At 35.5% G+C, this 27626-nt stretch overlaps 1 protein-coding gene across 8 annotated transcripts in view; it reads right to left on the bottom strand.

The window, feature by feature from the left end:
* ATRNL1 (attractin like 1) overlaps positions 1-27626 on the bottom strand; it is a 585672-nt gene that overhangs the window by 302483 nt on the left and 255563 nt on the right. For all 8 annotated transcript variants that reach the window (XR_012764307.1, XR_012764308.1, XM_075423811.1 and 5 more), the window contains exons 22-24: positions 5121-5215; positions 4401-4479; positions 3020-3177 (exon numbers count right to left, since the gene is read on the bottom strand). Coding sequence is in view for 6 of the 8 variants with exons in the window: in XM_075423811.1 (XP_075279926.1) it covers positions 3020-3177; positions 4401-4479; positions 5121-5215 (332 nt within the window). In the remaining 2 variants the exon portion in view is untranslated. The remainder of the gene's footprint in view (positions 1-3019; positions 3178-4400; positions 4480-5120; positions 5216-27626) is intronic.

The following is a 27626-nucleotide window of genomic DNA, read 5'->3' as shown; positions in this document are numbered from 1 at the left end:
TATAATGAGGAGTGCTGCTCCTTCCCCTATAGAAAATGAAAAAGTAAGAGCAGTAACTCCAACATCAACAGCCAAACCTTCCCAATGAAAGACGAGTAATCTTAGCTCCAGTGCCAGCATTACAGGAGGCATAAAAGGAGAGTAGTGAAATGCATATCAACAACAGTACTTGAAATATCAGCTACAAGGGAAGTAAGGTCACTATTTCTGCTTCCTTAGGAACTCATTCTTTATATTATCTATTCTTGACAGGTCACAATGAATAATGTAAATACAGGAGACAGGTACTCGGATTGTATTTGAAAAATGCTAGATGTTCTGAAGTGAGTATTTAGTCCTCCACAAAAGTATTGTGTAAAAGGCATGTGCCAAATTTCATGTTGCTATCTTACTCCTACGAACAGAGTACTTCTCAAAGAAGCCACAGTAATTTCCTTCATTCTAACAGGATTAAATGAAACCTTCAGCAGTGAGTTGACGTAAAATATCACTGCATTTTTAAACAACACGACCTGACGAATGCAGCATGACTGCATTTGTGGAAACGACTACGGTGCAGATAGTTTGGTGTCCAAGACCCTTTGTGCATAGGCCAGCTTCCGTGATGTCCAAAGCCCTGCACTAGAAGACAGAGCTAACTCTCTAAGCAGCACACAAAGGCAAAGGTGGCTAATTCAGGAAACTGATTTCTAGACCATTTGAAAATTAATTCAGAGACCATCTAGAAGAGTTCCCCATTCCAAACTAGAACGCAAATCCATCATCAGTATCTCAACTCTCCCAACGAGTCCTTTCATCAGTATAACAGTAACTTCATTTTTGTAAGAATTATCGTCCTTTAAATGGACACTGTCTAACAGAGTGATAGCCTGATATCAACCACTTTTGCACTTTTTTGTGAAGGTGAAAACTAGTATGCTAAGAGATGTAGATGCAGAAGATTATAAATATTAGAACTGTGAGCCCATTTAGTACTGGCCTTGGAAACTTCAGCCTCTGGATAGGGTTGAGCCATGACTTCCCTCTCTTAACGCCAAGTCCTAGGAAGGCTCATATATTTTTAAAATTTCTGTTGCATACTGAATCATAAAGTTAACATATAAAACTAAACTTGTTTTCTCTGAAAAGCTTCCCACTCCATCTAGCACTTGAAGGTCTTACCTACTGCTAGAGCATCAAAGATTAGAAATCTATACAGGTAATGGGAACTTCAGGTGTTTCCTTGGAAAAGAACAAATCACAGCATAAAAAAAGTTGAGAGCTAAATAATAATCTTACTGATTTAGGAAGGCAAATACAGAGAACAATATTAACTCCTGAAACAGTTTCTATAATCGGACCTTAGCACTCCTTTTCCACTGCATAAAATTAGAGCGACTTCCTTTCTAGATGGAAGAAGTTTTTTATGAAAAATTTGCAGGACAGGAAACAAATACTCAAGCACCATCATTTCCAAGACAGAACTGTCTAGACTGATGAACTTCCATGGGCCTCTAAAATAAATAAAAAAATACTTGTGCAACTGTGGCAGATAAGTAAAAGTCTGATTAAAAAAAAAGGCAAAAGAAGGGATGTAACCAATGATCAAGGATTCCCTTTATCAAGCATTAAAACATGCTGCCACTAAGGTGTTATACTGCAGTGGAAACAGCACAGGAAGGAGCTGCAATCTGGCCACATCTGACAGAGTTGCACATCTTAGGAATACATCACCTTAATAGCGTTTGTCTTACAATGACGATACAAGTACTTTCCAATCTCAAAGGTGAAAGGAGTGTGTGATGCATTTACAGCTTAAATTGCTTCATGGCTTTGTTTAGGAAGGCTATTTGACAATTGAGGTTGTTCTGTCCTTAGAAAGTGGCATTGGTGAGTGTAAAAAATACCCCTAATATAAATAGAAGAAAGTAGTTAACCTTCAAGGGTTTTTTATATAAAATAATACATGCATACATGTTAATAAGATCCACAAATTCATCCTTCGACACTATGTAACGCTTATATTTACAGTTTAACATTCATGTATCATTAAGAAAAGTCTAGCTTTACTTAACACAACACAGTGATAATATTGCTCTGCTAGTTTACTTAGAAGATGACTACTTTAATCCAGGAGGCTCCCCAGCAGATGACTTTATCATATATATATATGTGTATATATGAAACAGACTCTGTATTTTATAAAAAGGATGGGGGGGGGGGGTGGCCACTAAAATGGAAATCTGTAGAATAGTTGTAATTATGGTTAACCGGCAAGGATTTTGAGCTTGTTCCAGTTTCCTGAGTGAATCACTAGGAATAATGCAATTTTATTACCATTTTAAGAATCTAATTTTTAAGAATTAATTCTGTACGGAAGCTATAGCCAAAAGCTGGTCATCCACATAAAGATCTCCTTGATTGGTGCAGGGGACACATTATTTACAAATCCAGCAATAGTAATAGTAACTATAAATATTGTTGAAACTCCTGCGGGGGGACGGGGGGGACGGACGGGACACAAACTTCATTGCATTAATTTTTTTTCAGTCTCCCACCGCACAGTATCTCACTATTCCAGAAAATACTGAGTGAAATTGATTGCAATGAAGTCAAAGAAAAATACAAATTCTAACCAAACAGACTTAGTGTTAACTGAAGTTTGTAATATTGTAACATGATACAGACACTCAATCTTTAAGAAAATCAGAGGCTAAGAAAGATAATGGTTAATGAATGATTACACTTAAATATCTAGGTACATACATACATATTTGTACGCCCTCTTTTATGTGTACATCTAAATGAATAAGATACATTACAAATAAACATTTATGTTCAATAATTTTAACTTCAGATTCTAAAATCAACAGTCCAAAGTCTGATTCACTACAGAAAGCACAAGCATCATCATACTTATACACAGACAATACAGCATGCAAAGAATAATATTTGTATACTTTTGTATGAGTAAAAACACGAAATCCAATGCAAAGCTAAGACATCAACATCTTTATAAGCACAAAACAGTCATACTAACCTGTATTTTGATCGGCCAGGAGAAATTACTGACATACACATAGAAAGTGATGTTTGGGTTGCTCCGAAAATTAAACTTTTCACAGGAAAAGCTGTCTCTGTATTCCTTAATATTGGCCTTGGAAACAACAGGAATCTCTTCTCCAGATATTGTTCCAGCTAAAAAAAAACATGTGTGTATATATATATATTTATGACAAATATTAATCATCATTAAAGGTGCCAAAGTCGCTTTCCACAAGAAACAAATTCTTGAATTACTTTTGGTATCTTCCTTCAACTGTAATAACCCTTTATTACGGTTTACATGGCACAACAGGCATATTTCATATACATCCAGAGAATTCACAGAAACTCTTACTCTGGCTTCAAAAGATTATGAATGAATCACAAAATTGATAGAAGTTACATGAATTTTAGAAGAAAGTTTTTATGGTCAACTAAACAGATAATACGCTTTCCTCTAGTAATTTACATTCTATTTCAATAAAAACTCATAGGTTAATAAGGTGTGAAAGTGAATTTATGTAACTCTTACATTATTGCTGTAAAGTTTTAATTGTTCATGAAATCTTTAATAACATACCTACTAATAAACACATATCATTTACGACAAATATATGGGTGACGGCTAAATTAAAATAAAGGAACAGATAGAATTTGCTATGGTATGTTAAAATACTTCAGAATTACACTGATGAAGAAATTCATGAGTTTATGTAAGACAAACTCTGAACCTTCTCTAAAAAGTTTTGTGGGTTTTTTTTCTTATTTTAGTATAATTTTATTTTAAGCACCATGTTCTCCTTGGATGTGTTTTCAGAAAGTCAATAGAACCAATTCACAGAAACTGTCTAAATAAAGCTTTTTTTCCTTCTTACTAAAACAAAGAAAAGTAATGGGGTTCAAAGTTGGAGAAAAATAGATAAGCAGCTCCTTTTATCAGCATACACAGAACTACTTTATTGTTTGATATCAATGTTAAGGTTAATAATTAAATTTTTAGCTTGAACACTGAAACAAAGAAATTAAAATCTCAGTCTCTGCAGTAGTTAAGGAAGCAATTTATCTTAATTAAAATCACAGTATTTCATAACATTGTCATTTTAAAAATTTAAATAGACTACAAGCTTTTCCTACCAAAGTAATTTTAATTGAATAGGAGATAAAGTTAACATATTAATGAACCTTTGTTCAGCTTGCAAATTATCATCTGAGGTTTCAATAATATAATTAATAATGGCATAATGAAAATGGCAAAAGAACACATTTGGTAAAGTTTTATTATCAAAATTAGCAACAAAGAGACAATCAGGTTAAAACAGATTGAAGGATCATGAAATCATATGGGAAAAAGTCACCATACCAGAATGCACCCTCACCTGTAGAACCAATAGACCATGTGATATTGAGGTTGAAGTTGTTTGATGCGTTAATTGATATATCCAAATTTTTATTTGACTGGATAAAAAAAAAGAAAAAATATTGAAGTTAACAAAATATATCAGAATGTATTGAATATACCTCTAATTCCCATAATTGAATATAGCCTTTTAATCACTTTCTGTTATTTATTTTAAACATCACTAGAAATGGCAATAACTCAGAGTCAAGGACAATCCCCTCTTTTGCTTCAGTAAGAACAGGATACAAGTGAGCATATAACTACACCAGTTCTCTCTTCAAATTGTGATAAAAATAATGACATAATTTTCTTTATAAAACTAAAGTAAAAATACATGCCAAATGGCTACATTTTAATCACAATTCAAAAATTACTTTTCTCATCTCGTAATAAAGACTTCTTAACTGAAGGATATACTCCTTTAATTCATCTCAGGAAGATACTAAAACTTGTAATCCATGGGAACAATAAATTAAACCAGTTGATAACTTTTTGGAGTATTAGTTGTTCTGAAGTATATCTACCGTTTAGAAAGTTTTCTCAACGAATGCACTGGAATAATTTTCCGATTTCAAAAACATTTGAAATATTTTAATACCTTATAGGCACTTAGTACACCTTTAATCACGGTTAAATCCAATGGAAAACTTGATCACGACTTTCCAAAACTTGTCTACAGTTAATAACATTTTCTTACCTGTTCTGGATTTGCTATAAAGTTTATGGCAGTGTGATGGCGATCATCCTCTTGTAATAAGCTGAAGGTAAACTGGTAATCAATCAAAAGGCTGTCTGTGGGCAAAACAAAAATGAAAAATAAAATAGATGCAAGTGTATACATATGAATAATATGTTATGCAAGCACCTAAAAATTTACTGTTCACTTTTATTTTAAAAAGCATGGAGTAATCTACAAAATGCATTACTCACGCATTTTGCTGTTCAAGAATTTGCACTGCAATGTCTTGAAACAATCAAAAGAAATAAGTGAAGCAGTAAGAAAAAAAAGAAAAATAACTAAAGAAGCAGATTCAATCACAGAGCAGCTACTGCACATCACTTGAAACAGTCATTCTTTGTAAAGGAATTACTCCAAAATACAGTATCAACTATTGTTAGAATGCTATCGGTTCCCTAATATTACTCTGAAATAATTATTCCAATATTCTCTTCGACATGCATTTAAATTTTTTAGTTTTACAGTCATATGCTTTACTGTTTTATATAAATGGTTCACATAGCTACATTACTAGAACACATTTTAAAATTACTAGGTTTAAAGTTTTGGAAAAAAGTTTCATCTATAATAAAATTATATAAGATGAAGGCATGATACTACAGTAAATAAGATTGCTAATAATAAAATGGCACAGTGGAATTTTTGATAGAAATTATGATTACCAAGCACATCCTTTCTACATTGCAGGAATTTTAAGAGATTTTCTAAGTGGCGAGTGATATAAACTTTTCATACAAGAGAAACAAGTAGCAGTTCAGCATTGACTCAGAAAGATCATATTTCACTTCCAAAAGACATTTGTTGTACACATTTTTCTTTTAGCCCATGAGAGGAATGGAGTCTGCCAGGCAGTTCCTCCTGCTCCTGCACACTAAGAGCACTGCCCGGCTGGCTGGTTATGGTAGGCGTAGGTGCGGAAGGGAGAAAGGGCCATCCTCAGATGACCCAAACCATGCTTAACCATTCCCAGAAGGAGCATAAAGTGATTTTAACAAGTCTGAAGACGTAAGTTTTCAGCCATCCCATTCTGTTCCTGAAGCTGAAGAAATGAGATGAACCCTTAGTTGGGTCATAGCACTGAGAATGAGTGAAATGGAACTTTTCTGCAGTGGGAAGGGGTAGGGGTAGATTTGTTGGAGCGAAGCAGGTTTCCAGCACATCCATAATGTAAGAAAAAGACCCAGTCACCAGGGATGACTGTTGCTGCAGTTCACAGAGCGTGCCACACAGGATCCCAGCAGGCAGTGTTCAGTGCAGACAGATAGTCAAGAATCAGCAGAGCCCTCAGAGATGTAAACTGCATTAGCAGATTCATAGTCCTTGTGCAACAGTTGTGAACCAGAGGCTGATGCAGTGGATGGATCTTGAATGCCCTGTTACAGGGGCATTATGGTTCTACAGGGATCAAAAGATTCTGTTTCTTCCTCTGTCACAGGATATAAGGAGGTGCCTTGTAAGCGTACATGATTCAGATTATTATTTTGTGCTTGTTAAGATCTGGTTAGATGCAAGTCATCTTTGATGCTACACCCTAGTGAATAGTTTTGAAGCCCTATTTTGATCCCTCTATCGATGACATTCTACTAGTCACCAATACCACACGAGCAGCGTGTTACAAATAAAAAATGTGTGATCATAAAAACAAAATCAGTAAATACAAAGAGAGTGAAAGATTAAGTCAAAGCAGGAAAAAGCTGTGTCAGCCTTTTGTTGGACTCAATAGTTAGCTTACTGCTGACAATCACCTTATCTGCAGCTAAACATCACGTGAAAAAATACACTCTATTGTATCCCATGAGAAGCCTTATATAGAAGGAGAAAAAAAGCTTACTGGGCAATGAAGCATGAATACAGCCACTGTATTGTCCTACTAGTTAAAGAAAATGGGCTTTGTTTGCTTCCCCCCCCCCCCTCCATTTAATGTGGAAAGAAAATTAGAAAATAAAGGAGTTACATGAAAGGAATTACCATGACCTTTAAAGCTGAAAAGTCCACCTTCTCTAATGTTAGTCATCACAGTTCCATTATTCAAATAAGAGTAAGTCAATCTAGATGTCTTAGATAATGAGTTTTCATCAGGTATTTGCAAGCTTATGAAGGCAAAACATGAAGCGATATTAAATTAAAAGACTCCATTTATTAATACTGCTTTACACTTCTATAGATATGCAAATCTAATTAATAAAGTCTCATTGACTCTATTAGTAACAGTGTGCCATATCTACATATTTAACAGTAAGATTACCATTACACCAGAACATAGTTAAAGGTAGCAGGACAGCAAAATATGGCAAGTAGAGACTGACCCCATTAAAGGGATTAATAAACCCTTCAATAATCATGAGTAGCAATGCCAAAAGACTAGGAATAATGTACAGATATGCTAAATCTCCTGACATGGTTCACTTGGGGTCTCACAAAATACAAATAACTGCTTCAGCATGAATTTTTGCAAATAAAATTATTGTAAAATTATGGTGGACTAGCCCCGCAGCATGCACTCCTACAGAAATGCGCGCTACTGCAAAGTCTACAAGATGCAAGAGGCAGTGCAGACAGGCCTTCTGGACAAGATATTGTTGATTTGCTCACAATATAGAGAAAATAACCATTTAAAAATGCCATAGTCTTCCTCCAAGTCCAGATCGTGCCCTCTCAGAGATGCAGAGTATCAGCTAAAGACCAGCAGTGATATGTACTAAAGATCTGATCATAGGGCAAAACTGGGAATAGACAGTACTCGTCTCACAATCACATATGAACAACTAGCTTTTCTGCTGTTATGAGCTTAAAAAAATTGTGAAGTCATTTACTCTTAAAACAATGACTACTTATTTTCTGGAGTTTGTTGTTGTTGTTCTGTTTGTTTCTCTGCTTTTTAATTTCTGTTTTACTTGCTAAAAGCCAAGCAAATGGGAACTTGTTTTTCGAGGAATGTAAGAGAAGTCCTTACACTGATAAAGGATGTTAAACTATACAGATCCTCATAACTCCACCATCTGTAACAAATCAGAAAGATACTGCCACTTTTTTTTTTTACTGCATTTTTACCTAAAATACAGTTGAAACACTAAATCACGAAAAACCATAACAGTTGGTTCTGTATGGCACCTTTTATGCCCAAGACATCTCGAAGTATTTTATGGAGTTATTAATCAGCAATCACTCCATTAATAGTATCAAAGATAGCTATATATCCCACACAGTAGCCATTATCTCCTCTGTAGTACTCAAAGAGCCTTGAATGATGCAGCTTGTGTTATTCAAGCAGAGTTCTGAGAGCCAACACATGGAATTCACCCTGGGATTCCTCAAAGGTGCCAAAGGACCTTTAACTTATGCCAAGCCAGCCCTACAAAATGGGAGAACTTCACCGAACTATTCAGGAGCACATTTCTTAGCACTAATGGACACAAATTATGAAGTTTTTATTGCAGAGAGACCTGCAGTATAGAGGGACAAATCATTAAACCGATCTTGGCCACAGAGTGGAAGCCGCATAGCAGAACCACATACTTCTTCACAGACAATTCTAATTTGCGGATGATACCTAAAGTGCGTATGACTTGACTGAAGCGGAGAGCACTGCCCTATGCAGCTATATCATTCAACAGTGCCAATGAGGTTGAATGCTAATGAAAAAGCTGGCACTGAGCAAACATTCCTTCCCATCTTTCTGAGGGCTGCAAAAGTATGCCGAATAAGTTTTATCATTTGGAGGAAAGTTTATTTTCACAGCGAGGATACTTACGGTTGGCCAAAACTTTGTTAAAGATTTTCCTGGACCTAGTCTTAAATTGAACATCGCAAATCTCTGGAAGCCTCTAAAGCTAGATTTTATTACAATATAAATTAGTAGAACTAATTTAAGAGGAAATTCAAAGTGAGAGTAGAAATTCAAAGGGATTGTAAAGTCTCTCTTCCATCTATTGCATCCCGCTGCTGTCTGTCTCACTCTCCTTCCTCCCTCTTTTCATCTGTTTCAGCTCACACCATAGGAGACTCTTGCCTCACACGTATTCAGCAGCTCTCAGGGAAAATATCACCTTCTTCTCCTGCCGAAGGCTTCACCTTTTACAGCCTGCAGCAGGCAGAGCAGCTTTCCTTCCTACTGCCAAGCCCCATCCTGAACACAGCCCTAAAACATAATCTATGCCAATACATCGTAAGTGCACGTAGACAAACTAAGCAGTTACATAGTACATCACACCGTATTTCCCAATTCATAGTGCCATTCAATCTAAACAGCTTAGCCTGGAAATAAATACAAAATTTAAACTAAAATTTAGTTGTAGAGTATGACCTGTTCTGAACAGTTAAATGCGTAAGTAGCCAAATGTATAATATCTAAATGTAGAAACAGCTATTTAAAGTACATTCAGTATATCCTGTCGATATATATTGCTGTGTATATTTACAATCAGGAATTTAGAGAAGCCTGAGATTTTACTCCATGTAGAAACAGCTATTTAAAATACATTCAGTATATCCTGTCGATATATATTGCTGTGTATATTTACAATCAGGAATTTAGAGAAGCCTGAGATTTTACTCCATGTATTTTTTTTCTCCGTTAAACCTTTAAAAAGCCACAAGTATTTTTACACTTTACATAAACACAGGAAACTTTTAATAAGTGCTTCTGTTCATAAAGACACACACAGAACAGATTGCTTCAATTACGAAAAAAAATTTGGATCACATACAAACAGAAACTAAAAAAATCTCACTGCCTTTACATTCTGGTGTAGGATGATACTGAAAGCACAAAGATAACAAATACTAAACATAATCATCAAACTGCCACATGAGCAACACCTGATAAATGCAGTCTCATAACTTTCATCTGGCTGACCTACGGAAACAAGATCTTAAACTGTTCTCAAGATCCGGTGAACTCTGAAAATAAAATAAACAAATTCAAACACTACCACTTCCATAAGAGGTAGCAATCAAAATCTTATCAATAGCCATTAACATCCAAAAATCAAATGTACAAACTTATAGAATTATTTCAGTGAATTAGAGAAGAAAATGCTTGATTGTCCAGAAGCACCATTGATGCACTCTGAGTTTCATTCTGGTGACTCTTCCATTTTTCTGTAATAATTAAAAAGATCTAGAATACGAATCTCACCTTTGTTTAAAACACTTTGCCTCAGTCTAGGTTTCATTCTCAACACATTTTAAATTCACAAAGTGTCAATTAGCTACAATGATTTTCCAAAGAGACCAGGTAGTTAACTATCTTGAGCATTGCAAAGACTCTTAACTATTGAAAAAATGTTAATGACATTACAGAATGAGTGTTGCATTCTGTAATTTTTAAAAAAGTTAACTGAAAAATAATTTTGCTGAAACACCGTTTTTTTAACAATTATTTGCTCTTCTACATATCCTTGATATTTTGGCAATATGCATAAGAGTTTCATCTTAGTTTCGGATTGTTTCAGTAGAATCTTAATATCCAGCATTTCCATTTTTTCGTGCCATCAATATCTGCCGTGTTTACATTTTCCCACTTAATATGTTTGAAATTTTTTTTTTTTTTTAAATGATGTTCGGAGTCTCCCCGTACTGATAGGCAAGGGAAACAGACTGGACCACTACCACATTACGACAGCAATAATCCTTTCCTACTTTGTGTTGGTAACAACGGCCTGTAAAATGTCTAGTGTGTTGTTGCCTCAGATACACAGCCCAGACCTTCATCTCAAATCTGATACAAGATACAGGTGACTCCAGTGCCAGCCAGATAGAATTTAAACATCCACACACTAGAGTATAATCTATAAACTCCCTGAACTTTTATGCCTAAAGTTTCACAGGAGAAGTTTTGAGGACATAGACAACCCTTACACAAACTCAGAGGCCACAGCTCAGATCTTAATTCCCCACCACACACAGTGTTTGGAATCCACAAGCTGGGTATTTTTGACTCAAAGTTTCTCCAGGAGTCAGCCCAACGCAGAGTTCAGCACAAACATCACCCACCATGTCACTGGAGCATGGCTTCCTCTTCAGAGCTCTCACGGGAAAAAACATGTTGTAGGCTGCCTTCTTTTTGACAGCATTAAACTCAACTCCTCCTAGTTTTGCCTAGCAGGGCATGTGCCCCTGTCGCCTTTGTGTAGGCAAGGGAGAAGTGGCGGAAGGATTCACATCAGCAAAGAAAAAAGATTCAATTTGCACACAGAGAGACAGAGCCTAAAGGAAGTCAAATGACCCAGGCACTCAGCAGGGAGAGGCGAGTCCCACAGTCTTGTTTCTGTTCCCAGGCATGTTGCTTCATTTTGTATTAAAAATCATTGAATAAGGTAGAAAAAGGACGTTGGGAGATAAGGCCACAATACCATACTGACATCATCAACCGTCAAACATAACAAGGACTCCAGGTTATTGAGTCTTCACATCTCTATTTTGACTTTTTCAAAACACTTGATGGCTTTCACAGTCAAAATGAGTCATTAAAATCATTCAAAATGTCAGTAATGAGCACGTGTGAGAACACAACAATAATTAGGTGAAGAAAGCCATTTAATTAAATGAGGAAGATAAATTTCAAAGCAATTGTTTAATCCTAGTATTGCTGTTAATTTTCAAGAAAGTCTTTTCTTTCTTTAATGAAGGCCCATGACTTTTAATATGGTTAATATGGCTTAACATGGGAGTTTTATACTCATATGCAACAAAGAACAGACCTATTCCCCAGCTTTTGTATTAAAAGAAAACTTTGTGTTTTCTAAAATGCCAGAACGTTCCCAAAAGAACAAAGGCCAGACAGAAATCTTGATTTTAAATTCTACTTCACTATTTCTAAGTGCCACTACAAGTCTCTAAGAATATATAATTACATAGGTAATTATTTCAAAAAATGTTTTTTTTAATTGGATGCATCTAGTATAAATCAGTGATAAAGTTATACACAAAAAGTTATGTTAAAGAGCAATATTAAGTGTGTAAAATGAACTGCTACAATCAAGGGTGCCTGTGAATTATTTTTGGGTGAGTGCTCACTTAATGGGCAGCTATTCAACACTTTGTTCCACGCTCAGTACTCAGTGTTGGGCCTATGCCTCATTTACTACATACTACACAAACGCTTTTCTAAAGGCAGAATTAATGTCTAATGTGGTTTTCTATAGTATTCATCATTATCATTTTCTAAGTTCTTCAGAAAAGTTAATGAATTTGTTACTACATTACTGTGAGATGATCAGGCATTATTAGTCCCATTTTATAGGACAGGAAATGAAACAAAGAGACCAAGGACAAAAACATCCATTAATCATGAGTAGCCAATCTGAAATACCTAGAGTTTGAATCTTCGTAATATTTTGAATTGTGTAACACTACATAGGCTCATTCTTATTTCACAGCTCCTTCCATCATTGTAATTCTCTCCACTTTTACAAGCCAACAGGAAAGGAGCATACATTCATCTTTCCATTACACAACTACTGATTCTTCCCCCACAAACCAATTCATTCAGTGCATTGTAAAGGGAAAGTTCCCTGGGAAACAGTATGTAGCCATGTTATTAGAAATTGTACAATCATGCCCTAATAAAAATGCAAGTAAAAAATGATTGGGCCAGCAACCTTAATTCTTCCACTTTCCTGGCACCCACTGCCTAAACAGCATATTACAATAAGGAGGTTTTATTAAGTAATTTTAAGAATCAGGCTGGAGTAAATTCTAGAGAATCACTTTACTTTTGAGCTTGCTTCTTCCTTTCCCCAAATCTTTCTAGTAGAGAGGCCCAGTTCATTACATCTCTTAGCAGAGAGGGAAGAACAAACCTGAGTTCCCGAAAAGGGAGCGAGAACATACATATCTGGACACATAATGGGTTTTCTAACTTTGGCCACTGGTCATTCTCCCATAGCTCCTGTCACATAGTTTTTAATACACATTTCTGAAACTGAACAACATGACAAAAGATTTTCACACATATACAGAATTTCTGAGAAATACACCCAGCATTTTGGCTCCAAAAGTTAAAGTTCGGCAAAAGTTCTGAGTCAAAAGTACCGCAATATGTGTCAGCCAGCCATATGAATAAAGCATGCAACCAGACCCACTCACAAGAGTCTCGTTCCCAACTACAACCTAATTATCACATTTTATAAATGCTGGGTGAGGATCATAAGATCTTTATCCAATCAATGATTAAAGTGCTTTGTTCACATGTTTGTTTCTGATAACTAATAATAATAATTAAATTATGCTGAAAACTAGGGTAATGGACATCAAAAGATGTCAGCATGTGCTTCCTCAAAGGGAATCCTTATGGCCAACTCGAAATGATGATGTATAGATAATCACTAAATCTGAAGGAAGAGATGGCACACTATTAAGAGTACTAGCCATAAACCAGAAAATTAAAAAGTTTATTAGCAAAGGATGGGTTACAAAAAGATGAAACGCTTCTTCATTCACTGAATAAATGGCTGGCCTTACGTACAACCATGTACGTATTAATAAAAACTTTTAAGACTGTAGTTAAGAAATTATATTTCAACCATTCACTTCCACCAGTAACATTATTTCAATATCTTCACTACACTAAAAGGCAAACAGACAATTACATGCCTGAGTTGGTACATTTTCATCATAATTCTACAATAACTAATTTTGTGACTAGAAACCTCATAAAATAGTGGTATTCTATTTTCATTTCTTGAATTTACTTTTAAAGTTAAGAGTAGAAACCTCCCTCATGACTGCAACATCAGAACCATCACAGTCAGTCTTCCCACATTTTTCTATTTAGGGACCTCTCTATTCATGCTGATTCTAAAATACATACTCTCCTCTTTTCATTGCACAGGCAGTTTGTCTCTCTCCTGCTCTTTCCTGCGATTGTTCTCTACTTCCAGTAAGAGGTTGTTGAGAATAGTCCTATTCATATTTCTCTCTATCAGCAAAAATGTTGCTTTTGAAACCAAGTTCCATTATCAAATGCTATAAATCATATTCATTTATAACCAAAATAAATTCTGCTTGTATCACATCAAAGTTAGGGGGTTACCACCAGACCTATTTTCAGTCAGCGTAATTATTTTGAACTTTCAGAGCAGCTGCCTGATTCATTCCTCTGTCATCTGTATCTAACAGTCATCCACCACCTCATTTTCATTGTTCTATTCAAATATGTTGGTGTCCAACATTACTTGTCCATTGTGACAAAACAAAAAGGCATTTACTGTGAAGTCTTCACTATCAACTAGCAAAAAATTGCATTTTTGCTAAATGTAATGAGCACAGAATGAGCTTCAAAATACTCCAGCACTTACTATTTATATGCCTATCTTTTCATGTAAAGAAGGAGCATGTGAGGCTGAATTCCACAGAAGTTCAAAGTTTTAAAAAAACATTCAGCAATAAGAATTCATTGTTTCTTTATCTGTACTTTAAACAATATACTAGGCTAAAAAGCCCACAAAAAGACACAGGGATTAGTGCCATACTCAAATTGGGTAACTAGATTTTATTTTAAACAGAAATCTTTTCTCTTATGAAATTTTCAGCTGCTATTTGGAAAGGTCTAATAAGTTGTCAATTTTGATCCTAAGGGAGGGCCAGATACGGAAAAATCTGACCCGAGTTAAAATTTTATTCAGCTAAATATTACTAATAGTCTAGGCTTACTCTATATTGAATAAAACTTTCTGAAGATGTCTGATCTTTTTCTAAGACAGATAAGCCCAGAGATCAGATGAGTAACCCTTGACGCTCTCTACTGACTATAGAAAGACCTAGAAGGTTAATTAAGGCTGGACACACAAGTTTTAAAAAGCTAGTTAGGTGAGATGCATCTCTCTGTAACTGTCATAGAAGTAAATGCGTAGGTATGTAAATGTTATGGTAAGCAAGGAAAGACTCGTTGCTGAGATCTAAAAACTGAGGAACATACATAATTACCTGGGTTCTTTTAAGAATACCATCTAAGACTACGTTCCTAAAGTTTTTCAACCATGGACCACAACCAGATCTCATTATTTTCATAGATTTTTCACCAAAGTCTTAACTGAAAACACTGCAACAGCTGACAGGGTTTCTATCAACACCTGCGACCCTTTACAAGTTCTGCACAGGACAATGGTCCATAAACAGAGTCTGGAAATCAATGAAATAGAGAATTATGAACAAATATTAGTAAAAGAAGAAACAACAAAGAAAAGTGAGTGTGTCAATTGGCAGTTATCTAAACATCAATTTTAGAAAAAAAGTTCTAGATTTCTCTGATGATGGAGCATTTCCAAGCTCATGGCACAGGCATTACGATTAGTCAAAAATAGAAGTGTTATTACTTGATAGAAAAGACTGCTCACTAAATAAACATTCAGTTTGTCACAACGGACAGTCTTTGTAATATCTTCATTCTTGTAATATTCTTGAAGCGTTAGAAAAGTGAGAGGAAAGTACAAACAAAACCAAGGGAAAAAACTCATTAAAATATTATGGTAGAAATTTATCTTTCCGTTAAATTTTCTTCATAATGATCTAGAAGCATCATCAGCTTTACAACACTCGTATTAATACTACAATTATAACATGCAACAACATTTTGCAATGTACTAGCACCAATACTGCCTAACCTGATTCTAATTTTTTTCTTTAGTTATATAGCATACACACACTGAAGAGATCTCCAATTTTCTTGTTCTGACAACTGAAATGGCACATCTAAGAAACAACATTCAATCATTGTTTGAGTTCGTGTGTTATTGCCAGAGGGATGTTTCTTGTCATATAGTTAATGAGAGCAGTCAAACTTTAAAGTTATTTTAAATCTTGCTCTTATAATGTTCAGTTTATTGTATAATCCCTACAAATAAGGTACTTTGTTTCCTTTTAGAACCAAATAAATTTATTTTTATTTCGAAAATGGATCAATGCCCATAAAATGACACTTGGCATGGCAAAAATATAAATGACATTTTAAAAATTTTTACGCTTTTATATATGTATATGCTCAAGTTTTCACATAAACTCAGAATATCCAGAAGTTATTCATATAATAACTTCTTTGTGGATTATTAGCAAGGTTTTGTCCTGGTTCTCGAATAATTCAACACAGATCCTAGCAATTAAAGAGGCAACCTCTTACAGGGAGACAGAACATGCACTTTGTAAACTTGCAATAAATATACACAGATAAGTAGGTGCTCCTGTAATATCTCAACATTTTAAAAATTCTCTTCCATCCTTTTTCTCATTATTTAGTTGAACTTTGCTTAAGAAACCTTAAATCTACAGTACAAATGTCAGATCTTACCCCACGTTGCTTTACTCCACGTGATTCATATAAAACACACAATGTAAACTGAAGTTGAGATGTTTCAACTTTCCTGATATTTTTGCTGTTTCTCAAACAATTTCAACATGTTAGTTCTGAGAAGTAAAATCTCTCATAGCAAATAAGTCCAGAACAATTTCAGCAAAACTGCACTTCAGAATATACCTCATATACTTCACTGTGCAGTTTCCTCTTCTAAAGTCGTGAATTGCAACACATACTTGCATTGCAAAAAATATGACATGCTAAATTACCACACTTGCACAACGGACAGTAGAACACTTTTGCATTACAACTTTGAAAAGTAACACAAGCACCTTTTCATTTAAAATACCATCAGGTATATTTAAAGTAAAACCTGTTGATTCAAATAATAACATTCTCAATGCTTTTTGCTCATGCTAAGAATTGAATACCAATTCAGATGTTATATTAAAATTCCAAACATTCATAAATCAGATTAAATATCTACAATATTGCCTAATCCAGCCTACACAGCCTTTAAAACAGATAGGAGGAAATACCTCAATCCTTAGCAGAGAGTAGAGAGCAACAAACCCGAGAAAAAATAAACCCAGATTTTTTTCCCCACTTCCTACAAGTTTAGCTTGTAGGGCTGGCAGTTAAGCACATAAAATAATAAACTGCTGGTTAAACCAAGCAAACGGAAATAAAAGAGGAAGGAAAAATGGACCCCAAAAGGCTGTTCTTCTCAACATCAAAGCAGTCACTCACTCTTCAGAGGAGATTTATTCTTTGACTGAGAGAGGGAACATTGCCCACCATGGCAGAGCTCACTGACTCGTTTCTGAAAGTGACTTGGAATACTCAATTTCCATCTCAAACAGTTGTCAGAGATTAAAAGAAATATTCTATTTTCCTAATACTATTTTTTCTATAAACCAAGAACTAGATATGTCTGTACTTCCATTACTTTATTACTTTTTCGGCCATAGAAAGAAAGCACTGCTAATGTAATGTAAAATGCACAAAAAGAATAAACCTAATAAACCACTCCTCATTTATTGTATTTTTCAGATGATTAGCTAAATACAGAACAATTGATAGTGATCACCACTCTTTGATAGATATCAGACACAAACTTTTTGACGTAGTTTTTCTAGGAAATGGATTATCATGTAAAAAGGAACTGTAGCAAATACTGATGGTGTGTTTGTTCTTGGCATTTGAAAACCACTGATTATTCATATTATCTATACCTGATCTTCAGACCATACATTGCAGTAGGCAATCCTTGACAATGAACATGCAGAGTGACGTATTTGCATGATGTAGTTGTACATTGTCTTCCCTAGATGAATTTGATTTTACTCTTTCCACCATTTAGTCTATTCATTCTAATAATGACCTCTCTTCATCTTCTCTTTCATTAGCCATTCCTAGAGCCATGAAAGGCTTTAACACTTTAAGATCTCTCTAGCTATGCTTTTACAAACCTGTACAGAAGTGGTACGCATTTCTACTCAACAAGAGTAGAATTCTCATTTAATTGATGGGAAAAAATGTGAGATTTTTGCCCTTTTAAGATTTTTCTGCCCACATTTTGCATAGTTCGTCATTTTTTCAAAATTATCTGATGGTCATGGCATTTCCTTAAGACAATAACACAGTAAAGCATATTTACTTACTCATAACATAAAAAGACAAATCGCATACATAAATATTACTTCTCTACCAGTATATCTTCATATTCCTTGACAGACACATTTTTCAACTTTCCCTTAATGTCTTGTTTGCTCTTGTATCTGTTTTGCTGATGTATACTGCTGCTTTTTGACCTCACACAGTTTCCTCTTCCATTTTATGTCAGCCATACACTTTATACAAAGTGACCAGCAAATTATACTTTGCTGTCAATGGGTTATATTTCTGGAACATTTTAAAACAATATTCACAATTCAAGCTGAGAAAAAGTGGCAATAAAGTAATACCTAGGACTCATAGGCTACTTTACAATATGGTGAAATTGAGCTGAGTTAGCTATTCAGAAAGCGGAACTTGACAAAGTCCACACTAAATATAAGATCTCTTAAAGTTTATATAATCCAGGGTTTTGTCATCATCTTGAGACAGAAGTGACAATTTCTTTAAGCAATCCTACAGAGCCCCTCACTCAAATACTCTGCAAGGGCTCCACAACACTCATTCTAAAGCTGAAAAGATTACTGACCGCTCTCTTGGCTTTTACAAACGTGTGTGCTAAGATTAGGTGGTTCAGAACCCAAGACACCTGAATGGCAGACAGCACGATAACTAGACAGTTGCATTTGGTGTTCACCCTGTAATAAAGGAAGAGGCTAAACTATCCTCAAGTGCTTCGTCTTTGTCAGTGGAGAAAAGTACCCTAGCTGACAAGAAATAATGCGCTACTCTGTCCAAGAACTCTCAGTCAAAGGAACCAACAGAAATTCTTCCACAAACCATACTTATTGAAGCAAGGTGGGTTTTTTTCTATTTCAAGTGGTTCAAGATTTCACTACAGATCTTTCCTTGAAGTCCCACTGATCAAGAATTCTCTTTTTTCCCTGGGAAGTCGGCACAAGGAGCAATGCAACTGTAAATCCACCATAAAGGCTTTCCTTTCACTGTCAGAAAGTAAAGTAAAGGGACACTGATGGATCCTTTCCTATTCCGTTTGCTTCTTACAACTCCAGTCCTGGGGAGCTCGAAGGCCTCCCAGCTGTTTGAGGAGCGACAGCTCCTGTCTTTGCAGACATGTTGGGGAAACACATACACAGCACATTGTATACACAGCAAAAGGATTCAAAAAGTATTCATCCCTATGAATCAATACATGGACAAACTAAAATACTGTATACATGTAGAAATTTGCATTGGTTTCCTTCTCATTTAAAAAACTGCTTCAACACATGGGCTAGAGTCCCCTACAAGGCAATGAATTTCTTCTGAATTGTCCAAGTCATCAAGTCTCTCTCATTCTTGCCTCATCAAGCTTTTCAAAATCTATAGTTCTACAAATAACCAAAATTTATACTGTTTCAAATTTTATACTAATAGGTATTTTACTGCAATACTACATATTATGTTTGCAAGATGAATAACAATATAAAAAATAATTATGGAACCTGTGGAACAGTCTGGTGATGAAGGCCTGTAACACAGACTTTTATTTCCATACATTATAAAGTATGTTTGTTTATTATTTTCATCTCCTTAGTAGCTAGAAAGCTAGCTTGTCCAGGGTAGTGGCCATCTTCTTTGACTTATGGTAGTATATCTAAATAAACAGTCACTAAAATGACTTTGTCTACTTTGGAAAAAGTTATTAAATAGTATCTGTTATGAGATGCCAGTCAGTAAGTTCATTGATACATCACAGAAAGTTACCAGAGAAAGCAAATAAATCCTCATTTCAAATACAAAGGGTGGGGTTTTTAAGCAAAGAAAATCCCCAGTAATTTAAAAAAAAAATACAGACAAGGAAAGATTATCCAATTAACAGTAAAGTCTGAAAATTATTGCCAGCAAAACTGCTTCTTTAGCCTGCCCAAAAAAGCTGCAAGCCAACCTAGCATTTGAAAAATGAGTACGCAGAGCTTGGGATGAGCTCGTAATACTTTGTTAGGAACTTCAGATTCTTGGTGTGGTTATTGTTTTAATTCTCTGGAAGGCGACAGTCGGTTGTGTGATTATTTTAGCTCAGGGCAAAGACTCCGTTTGTCTGTTGCTCTTTATGTGTTCTGAGCTGGTACGTTTGTTGAGGCTAATCTTTTCTCAAACCATCCTAGAATTGTCTGATTTAAACTAAAATCTGTTCCACTAGACTCTTTAAATATTAAGCAGATTTCAAATAGTATTTATTTTTATAAGCCTATATATTCAAAAAACAATGTGAGTTATCATTGTTACTGATTTATAAATAATAAAAATTGTTTCAGTCTGTATCAAAGTCATTCAGAGTTAGACCTCAGTGGTGGAACTCATTATTTTAAGTCAAGCATGACAGTTCTACAATTACAATATGTATTTAGTTTAAATTCATGCTGTCCCAAAAGGAAACATGAATTCTACAAATCAGTAGCGAAGCATCTAACTGCTGGTATACATCTCACAACTCAACTAAAACAAACACCTGTTCAACAGCTAAATTTATTTTTTTATGCCCTTTAGGTTTCAACATAATTTTTCAATACCTGGAGAATCTCTGCTAATAGTTTTATTAAAAGTGCTACTTGCTATTTATCTTCTAAAATACTCTCCTTGGAATGTTCTTGAGTTTAATTTTTCTCTAAGTATAGCAAGTCTGCCACCTAGTGCTTTATGGCTCCCTCTAGTACACATTTATTTGATAATTTTTTTTAATGATTTTTTAATAAAAGATGTCATGATCTAAGTCCACGAATGTATATATATGCATGTTTGCCTACACACACTCTGAGTGCTTAAAAACCACACTGCATCTTCTTGCTGACGGGCTGCATTACATACTTCAACAGCTGCTAGACCATATTTGCATTTCTTGACTAGCATGCAACCATCTTACACCTGTTCTCTTCTGCTGCGAGATCTGAAAATCTCACAGTGACTGTAAAAGGAAAAGCCTATAATTTATTTTATTGGCAAGAAAAGAAACAAAAACCATGTTAGTCTGAGAAATATTAGGGAAGCCAATGTGTCTTTCACCCAGCGTAGCTCTACGCACAGTCTCCTATTTGGAGGGGCGTGCCCAGCACTGAACACAGGCACATCTTGGAACAGGCTCTGAGCTAAATGCTGCTGAGGTTACGCGCTTGGGATCCAGGGACAACGACTCCTCAGTAGTGGCACTCTACAGCAAAGACAAAAGCTGGGGAATGATGATGAAGCATAAACAGATTCCATTCACAAAAAAGTTTTCCTAGCAGCAGGGTTGGTGCAGCCCATGAAGCAATTTACTGTAAATCCCAGTGTACCACTCGCAAACTGAGAGCAACCAGAGCAAAGTTTCATTCCAGATCCAGCAGCCATATGCCCCTAGAACAATTCCCTTCACAGAGGCTGCTTACGCTTCTGTGAAGATGACGACCTTGGTTTCTGTCCCTTCGTTCTGCCAGATTATTGCAAGGCAGCTGGATCACATGAGAAAATTTGCATAGTATTTAGAGAGATCTCTTTTAACTGTTTTAGTACACATTTTTTATGAAATTATAACATCTGTAATGTAATAACTGTTATGGAAAATTGGCTTATAGCAGAACTTTGACTACAAATAAGCCCAGAAAAAGAGAAAAAAAAAAAAATGTTCAAATAATAAGGAAACACAAGGTGGGATGAACTATCAGACCATGTCAATAGGTCAAGATTAAGCCTAAACTGTATTTTGACAACATAAATAAGGATGCATCATCTGACACATTTGCTCTGAGATAGTACTGAACTGATGTTTCTAAAAAGTCATTTGAGGTACTATATTAACATAAATTGTCCACTTTTAATAATCTGTCCTCTATCAAACCATCTTTCTAGTTACTACTACTGCAAACAAAAAGTTGGAAAGGAAAAATATAAAGTAACACCTCTAAATGAGTATCAGGGCCTTTACTGCAAAGCCTAGATATCAAAAAGTAATTAAGACTTCTTCATTTTTATCAATTGGGATTATTTTTAAATAAGTGGAATACAAGAAACAAGTGTTTGGTTTTGTTTCAGGCATGACACACTTTGCTTAACAATATAATTTAAAAGTTTTACAACATAATAAAAATTTGCTATAAGAAATGGTAGGGACGATAGGTAAGGACTAGCACTTTCTTTCACTTTGTCCTTCTTGGAGTTCCAGTGTGTCACGAGTCATGGGGCTAATACAGCTACAGGACTGGACTAGAAACCTTATAAGGTTCTACAGCCAGAAGCAAAATTTCCTTCTTCCCCACCTCCCTGCACAGACACCAGATATTGTCTTGAGTTTTTTCACTGAATGTACATTTCATGCTTCCTCAGCAATTCTGGACATGAAAGTATTATTCTTCATCTTTTGTAGCTGCTGACATACTGAGAGAATTGCTTATTGCTATCTGTTCTGTATATATACCAAGGAAACAAGCAACAGTGTTATAAGCTATAATGATTTTATGACTCAGAGTTTAGAATGGCATGATGAAGCCATAAACCAATTATTCAGGTCAATCCTGAAAAAGTTGTTGAAAAATATTTAGTAGCTCGCTTATGGTGACATATTTTTCCCGCAGTGTACTTTAAGTAGAAAAAAAAACAAAAAGCCAGTAAAAATTATCCAAGGACAATTTTTTCAAAAAAGTGTGAATATTATTTTTCTCCTAGTCATTATGCTGGATTTTTTCAGTGATAAACACCTGAGAACTCAGCAATGTTTCCTCCAGCTTTCCGTTTCCTCCCTGCATGTCCACAAGATTGACTGGAAAAGCTCATTGGTGCCAGTGCTCTGTAGTACACCTGACCCTAAGATGGGCCTACCATCTACCCTTTATGCATGCTTCATCCCAGAAAACCATTTGAAATAGTGGCTGATGAGTCACTGTGTGAAGCCATCCACAAGTGACATTTCATAGAACACTGAGGTGAGAGAAATATTAGAAAGAGTTGTGGAAGGAAACACAATGAACCTAGGAAAACAGTTAAAATTGTTGATTCTTTCAGCCTCTTTTATGTACAGATGTTCTCGCTTCCTCTTTTTTAAAGGCTTTAAATCCAACAAATATCTCCTTCAGAAGTATATATTCTCATGAAGATGTGGAATAAATGATCAATACACAGGCTTTAATGCTACAAACAGCCGTGAATCATTCAGCCCCATCCCTTTTTAATTCTCTTCATAAGTGACCCATCCTTCCCAAGCTCTATTCATTTCTGGATTCTCTAATCCTCTCAAAGGTCTTGTTCTAATCTCTAACAAACTTGAAAGTGGGCCTGCTCTGCAGCACAGTAAACTCTGCAGCGTTACCCTGCATACATAACACACTTCCGAACACAAAGGGCAAGCTTCCACTTCTTTCTCAGTTCAGAGACAGTTACAGACCCATGAAACTGTGTGTCTAGTCCAAAGATAAGCACCAGATTAATCAAGATGGTTAATTTCTTGCAATTTTATTGCATTGTGACTATGTTCTTGCTGTGCATTGCTGACAAAATCTTCTCAAATGTCTGAAAGTTTCATACTCTAAAGTGTGCTGCCCTGGAACCCGCTACCGCTGCCTATTTTAAAAGGACAACCAATCTGCAGAACCAAATGGAGAAGCTACTTGTTCCCTCTCTTCATTGTTGATGGTAGTACCCAGAAATAATAAAAAATGCTTCTAAAAGTTTTCTGGTTTTTCTTTTAAAGGGTAAAAAGGAATAAGAAACTCAGGTACATAAATCCACATACATTTTCCAACTACATATTCTTAGCTGGCTACTAGACCGGTCTTAGCTAGGAACAAGCAACTCTTAAGTGCTCAACTCATCTGGAAATTCTAACAGCTATGCGGGCAAACAATACAATTTAAACTCACAGTACCGATTTGTTGTAAGCTTTCATGCTTCTGCATGTAGTAGTACTAGAATCTATCAGTTTTACTTCTTGTTTGAAATCGAGCATTGGAACAGTGACACTGAAAGCAACGTACGTAAAACTGTCATTTTGGAAAGTTTTTGACCTTAGAGATATGGATCTCTAAAAGAGGTTTATGAAGAAGAATAATACATCCTTTCAAAACATGTGATTGCTAGCAAGCCTATAATTCACCCTCTAGGTAGTAACATATCATGAATTATAAATTTAAACTCTCATTTTCTCTAGAACACTGGTTGAACTATTTCTCCATTTATGATTTAAAACTTTGTGTCTGTATATAACCCAGGTCAAAATCACAGAAGTGGCATTTGTCCCAGCGATTCCTCCCAATCAGCCTAAAACCATCTGGTTGTGCTGCATGTTTCTTTGGACCCAGGAGCACTGATTCTGACAGCAATGCATTTCTAATGCTGACGTGCAAAGAACTAATCCAGCAATTTGGATGCATGGTGTGCTATCTAGGTGTCACTGTCGTACATCACACTGGCTGAGATACCAAAGAACAATAACAACAACAAATACGAAAGCATCATGACAAAATGTTGTATTTATGGTTTGTGTACATGCATAAGTCAGCTGCACAACCATCTCTGGCCTCCACTCAGAATTCATTTATCTGGATTGAATCAGCTTCCGATCATTCACAGAAAGATTGGTTTCTAACAGAAAGGCCTAGGGATACAGAGCCTCCCTTCCAGAAATACAGAGACACAATCCAGAAGCAGACTTGTATTCAACCTGCAAGAATATTTACACAGACAAAATTGTGGCTTTTAAATTCATGAAGCTTTCTTTTGTATTCATATTCTTCTTTTTGTTATGTATAAGAAATCTTAGATAAGATTTCCTCTGATGCCTAAACAACAGCATATCAAACACTTTTGGCTCAAGAAATCCTTCCTCTTACAAACTTCCTGAGCTGCAAATTGTTGGATATAAAGGGAGAAGTACCACAGTATGTTTTCCATTTGCTATACTCTTCCCCTGGCATTCATATTCAGCCATTACTGACAACCGCGTACTAGAATGAATAGACCATCACGCAGCTGCTCATACATTCTTATACATTCACTGTTTTTCTAATTTTTGTATCTGTGGGGCTTGTTCTCATTCTCTTGCTCAAGTTTGTTTTCTCTGTCATGCTTTTTCAATCATACAGTGAAGTCATGAAGAATGAAATGAAAATAATTTTAATACAACCAATGGGTGATGATTTTCACACAGTCTGGATAACACACTACTGCATGCCCTGTCTATTATGCATTTCCTACTCTACTGTTACTAACTTTTGATAATTAAAAGTAGAAAAACTATTCATGTCCACTGCTGCCATGTTTTGAAATGCCATATTAGGATGAAATCTGCTGTTTAACAAACTGCTCCTGTTATCTCTAGGATTTGATGGCTTTGCTGCTATCTGTGTTTATGCTTTTGGCATAGTGTCTGTATTTAGATTAAGTCCCTGCAATGTTTCAGCATGCTGCTTCTTACATAAATCTCATTCATTTTGATCATGCTAGACCTATCTGCAATTTTCCTGTGTTTTCATTTGTGCTCAGATCACTTCTTCAATTACAACACAATCCATGTACAGCATTAATATTCTGCCTACCATCCTAAATCACTACTAAAGGAAGCAAGTAAGGAAGAAACTAAAAGAATCTGTGTTATCCCACTGCTAACTCTGTTAAGTCTAGAGTTTACTTACTATCTTAAACAGTCTATTGATGTTAATACCAGTGTCTACACCAGCACCAGTCTGTTCTCCCATACAGGGCCTGTTCCCCCCCGGACGGGGCTTGAGGATGGCAGTGACAGGCAAGACGGAGGAGAGGACTAGGCAAGAACTGGGTAAGCTGGGCAGAGAGCAACAGATGGAAAGAGCTGAACTTTCATAGGGCAGTGGGCATTCACAATATCACAAGTTGCAGAAAGTTCCTCTAAGGCAACAAGCATTGTTCCACTTCCTGCTGTTAAAGAGAAATTTAGGTCATCCACTATCATACAAACATTAGCCGTACACTCAGGATTGACTTCTAAGGTTTTGGGTTAGAAAATCACAGAATCACAGAATGTTCGGGGTTGGAAGGGACCTCTGTGGGTCATCTAGTCCAATCCCCCTGCTGAAGCAGGGTCACCTACAGCAGGCCGCAGAGGACCTTGTCCAGGAGGGTCTTGAATATCTCCAGAGAAGGAGACTCCACAACCTCCCTGGACAGCCTGTTCCAGTGCTCCGTCACCTTCAGAAAAGCATTCCAATGCAGGGCAGTATTTACACAAGTGCAAAAAGATAAAATTTGAACACTTAAAACTGGTCATTTGACAATGGCTAAACTCAAGCATGGTGACTGAAGGCTTTCCTGAATAAGATTCCAACTATACAGCAAATTACTAGTTGTATTCCTATTTTTGTATCATTCACTAATTTTGATTTGAAGTGGTAGAGACAAGTGTGCCTATAATTTTTATTTCTCATAAACTTATGCTGCTCATAAGTGTATACAATTTGGTTTTCCTCAGTATTTTCCTCCCTCCTGAGCAATAACTACTCCTGTACTGTAAAAAAAAAAACAATATTCTTCACTTCAACGAGAAGTAAAGCAGAAATATAAGTGTCTAAAGAGAGTTTCTTACAGAGTAGTGAAATAAGCACAGAAAAATACCATTCAAATGTCTGTCTTGTACAAAAGCAAAACATTTTTTCATACAAATTATAGTCCATGGTAAGGCCATATTTTAAAATATTTCTGTAGATAACAAATGGGAGCATCATATATCTCTTATAATACATGATTTAGCAGGTAATGGACAGTGATCATAAGCAATTGTCATTGAAATCTTAGGTCAGTCAGTTATCCACAAATTAATAAATTATTTCCCATTGTAATGCAGCCGCCAATAAATGTAAGAAATACAGTATTCCATTATTTTAAATTAGAATAAGCTTCTTTTTAACTGCAGATAAAATAACTCTGGAAATCATTTATATATGATATTTTAAATGACTGAAAGTATTAACAGAAGATTTATTGTTCCAAAACCACAAGATCTTTAAAATATTTTGAAACCTGACAGAAGACAAATAACAGTAGTGAGTTAAAGGTGAACGGGTTATCTTGAATATAGTACAATTTGTCTCCAGCATGATTTATAGGCCCAACCTGCAACATGATAGCAAAAAAAATAAGGTTTTTCATGGAGGTGCCTGAGGTCTACAAATCTCATTATTGTCATTTCTTTTCCATCTCTTAAATTTCATAACGTTTATTTTCAAATGACAAAACAAACATTGATACACATATCCAAAACAGCCTATATAGCACTCTCTTCATAGTATGAACTTCTCGTGTACTCATTATCTAGCTTTAAATCTAGAAAATTTATAAAATTCATAGATAAAAAATTCATTCTTTTAACTACTGAAACTTCTGTTTTGAAATGAGAAAAATTTCTTACACAAGAACAACAAATGGAATTGAATTTATTTGATCAACAGTATCTTCAGAACACAGTTTTAAGGAGTATTTTCAACTCAATGTGTTTTATGTAAACTGCCAATGTCAACAGTACCTTCACAGAATCACAGAATAGTAGGGGTTGGAAGGGA

This window comes from Opisthocomus hoazin, chromosome 6 (assembly GCF_030867145.1).
Source record: "Opisthocomus hoazin isolate bOpiHoa1 chromosome 6, bOpiHoa1.hap1, whole genome shotgun sequence".
Lineage (NCBI taxonomy): Eukaryota > Metazoa > Chordata > Aves > Opisthocomiformes > Opisthocomidae > Opisthocomus > Opisthocomus hoazin.
Note: the sequence above shows the minus strand (reverse complement) of the source record. Positions and strands in the feature narration are given on the sequence as shown.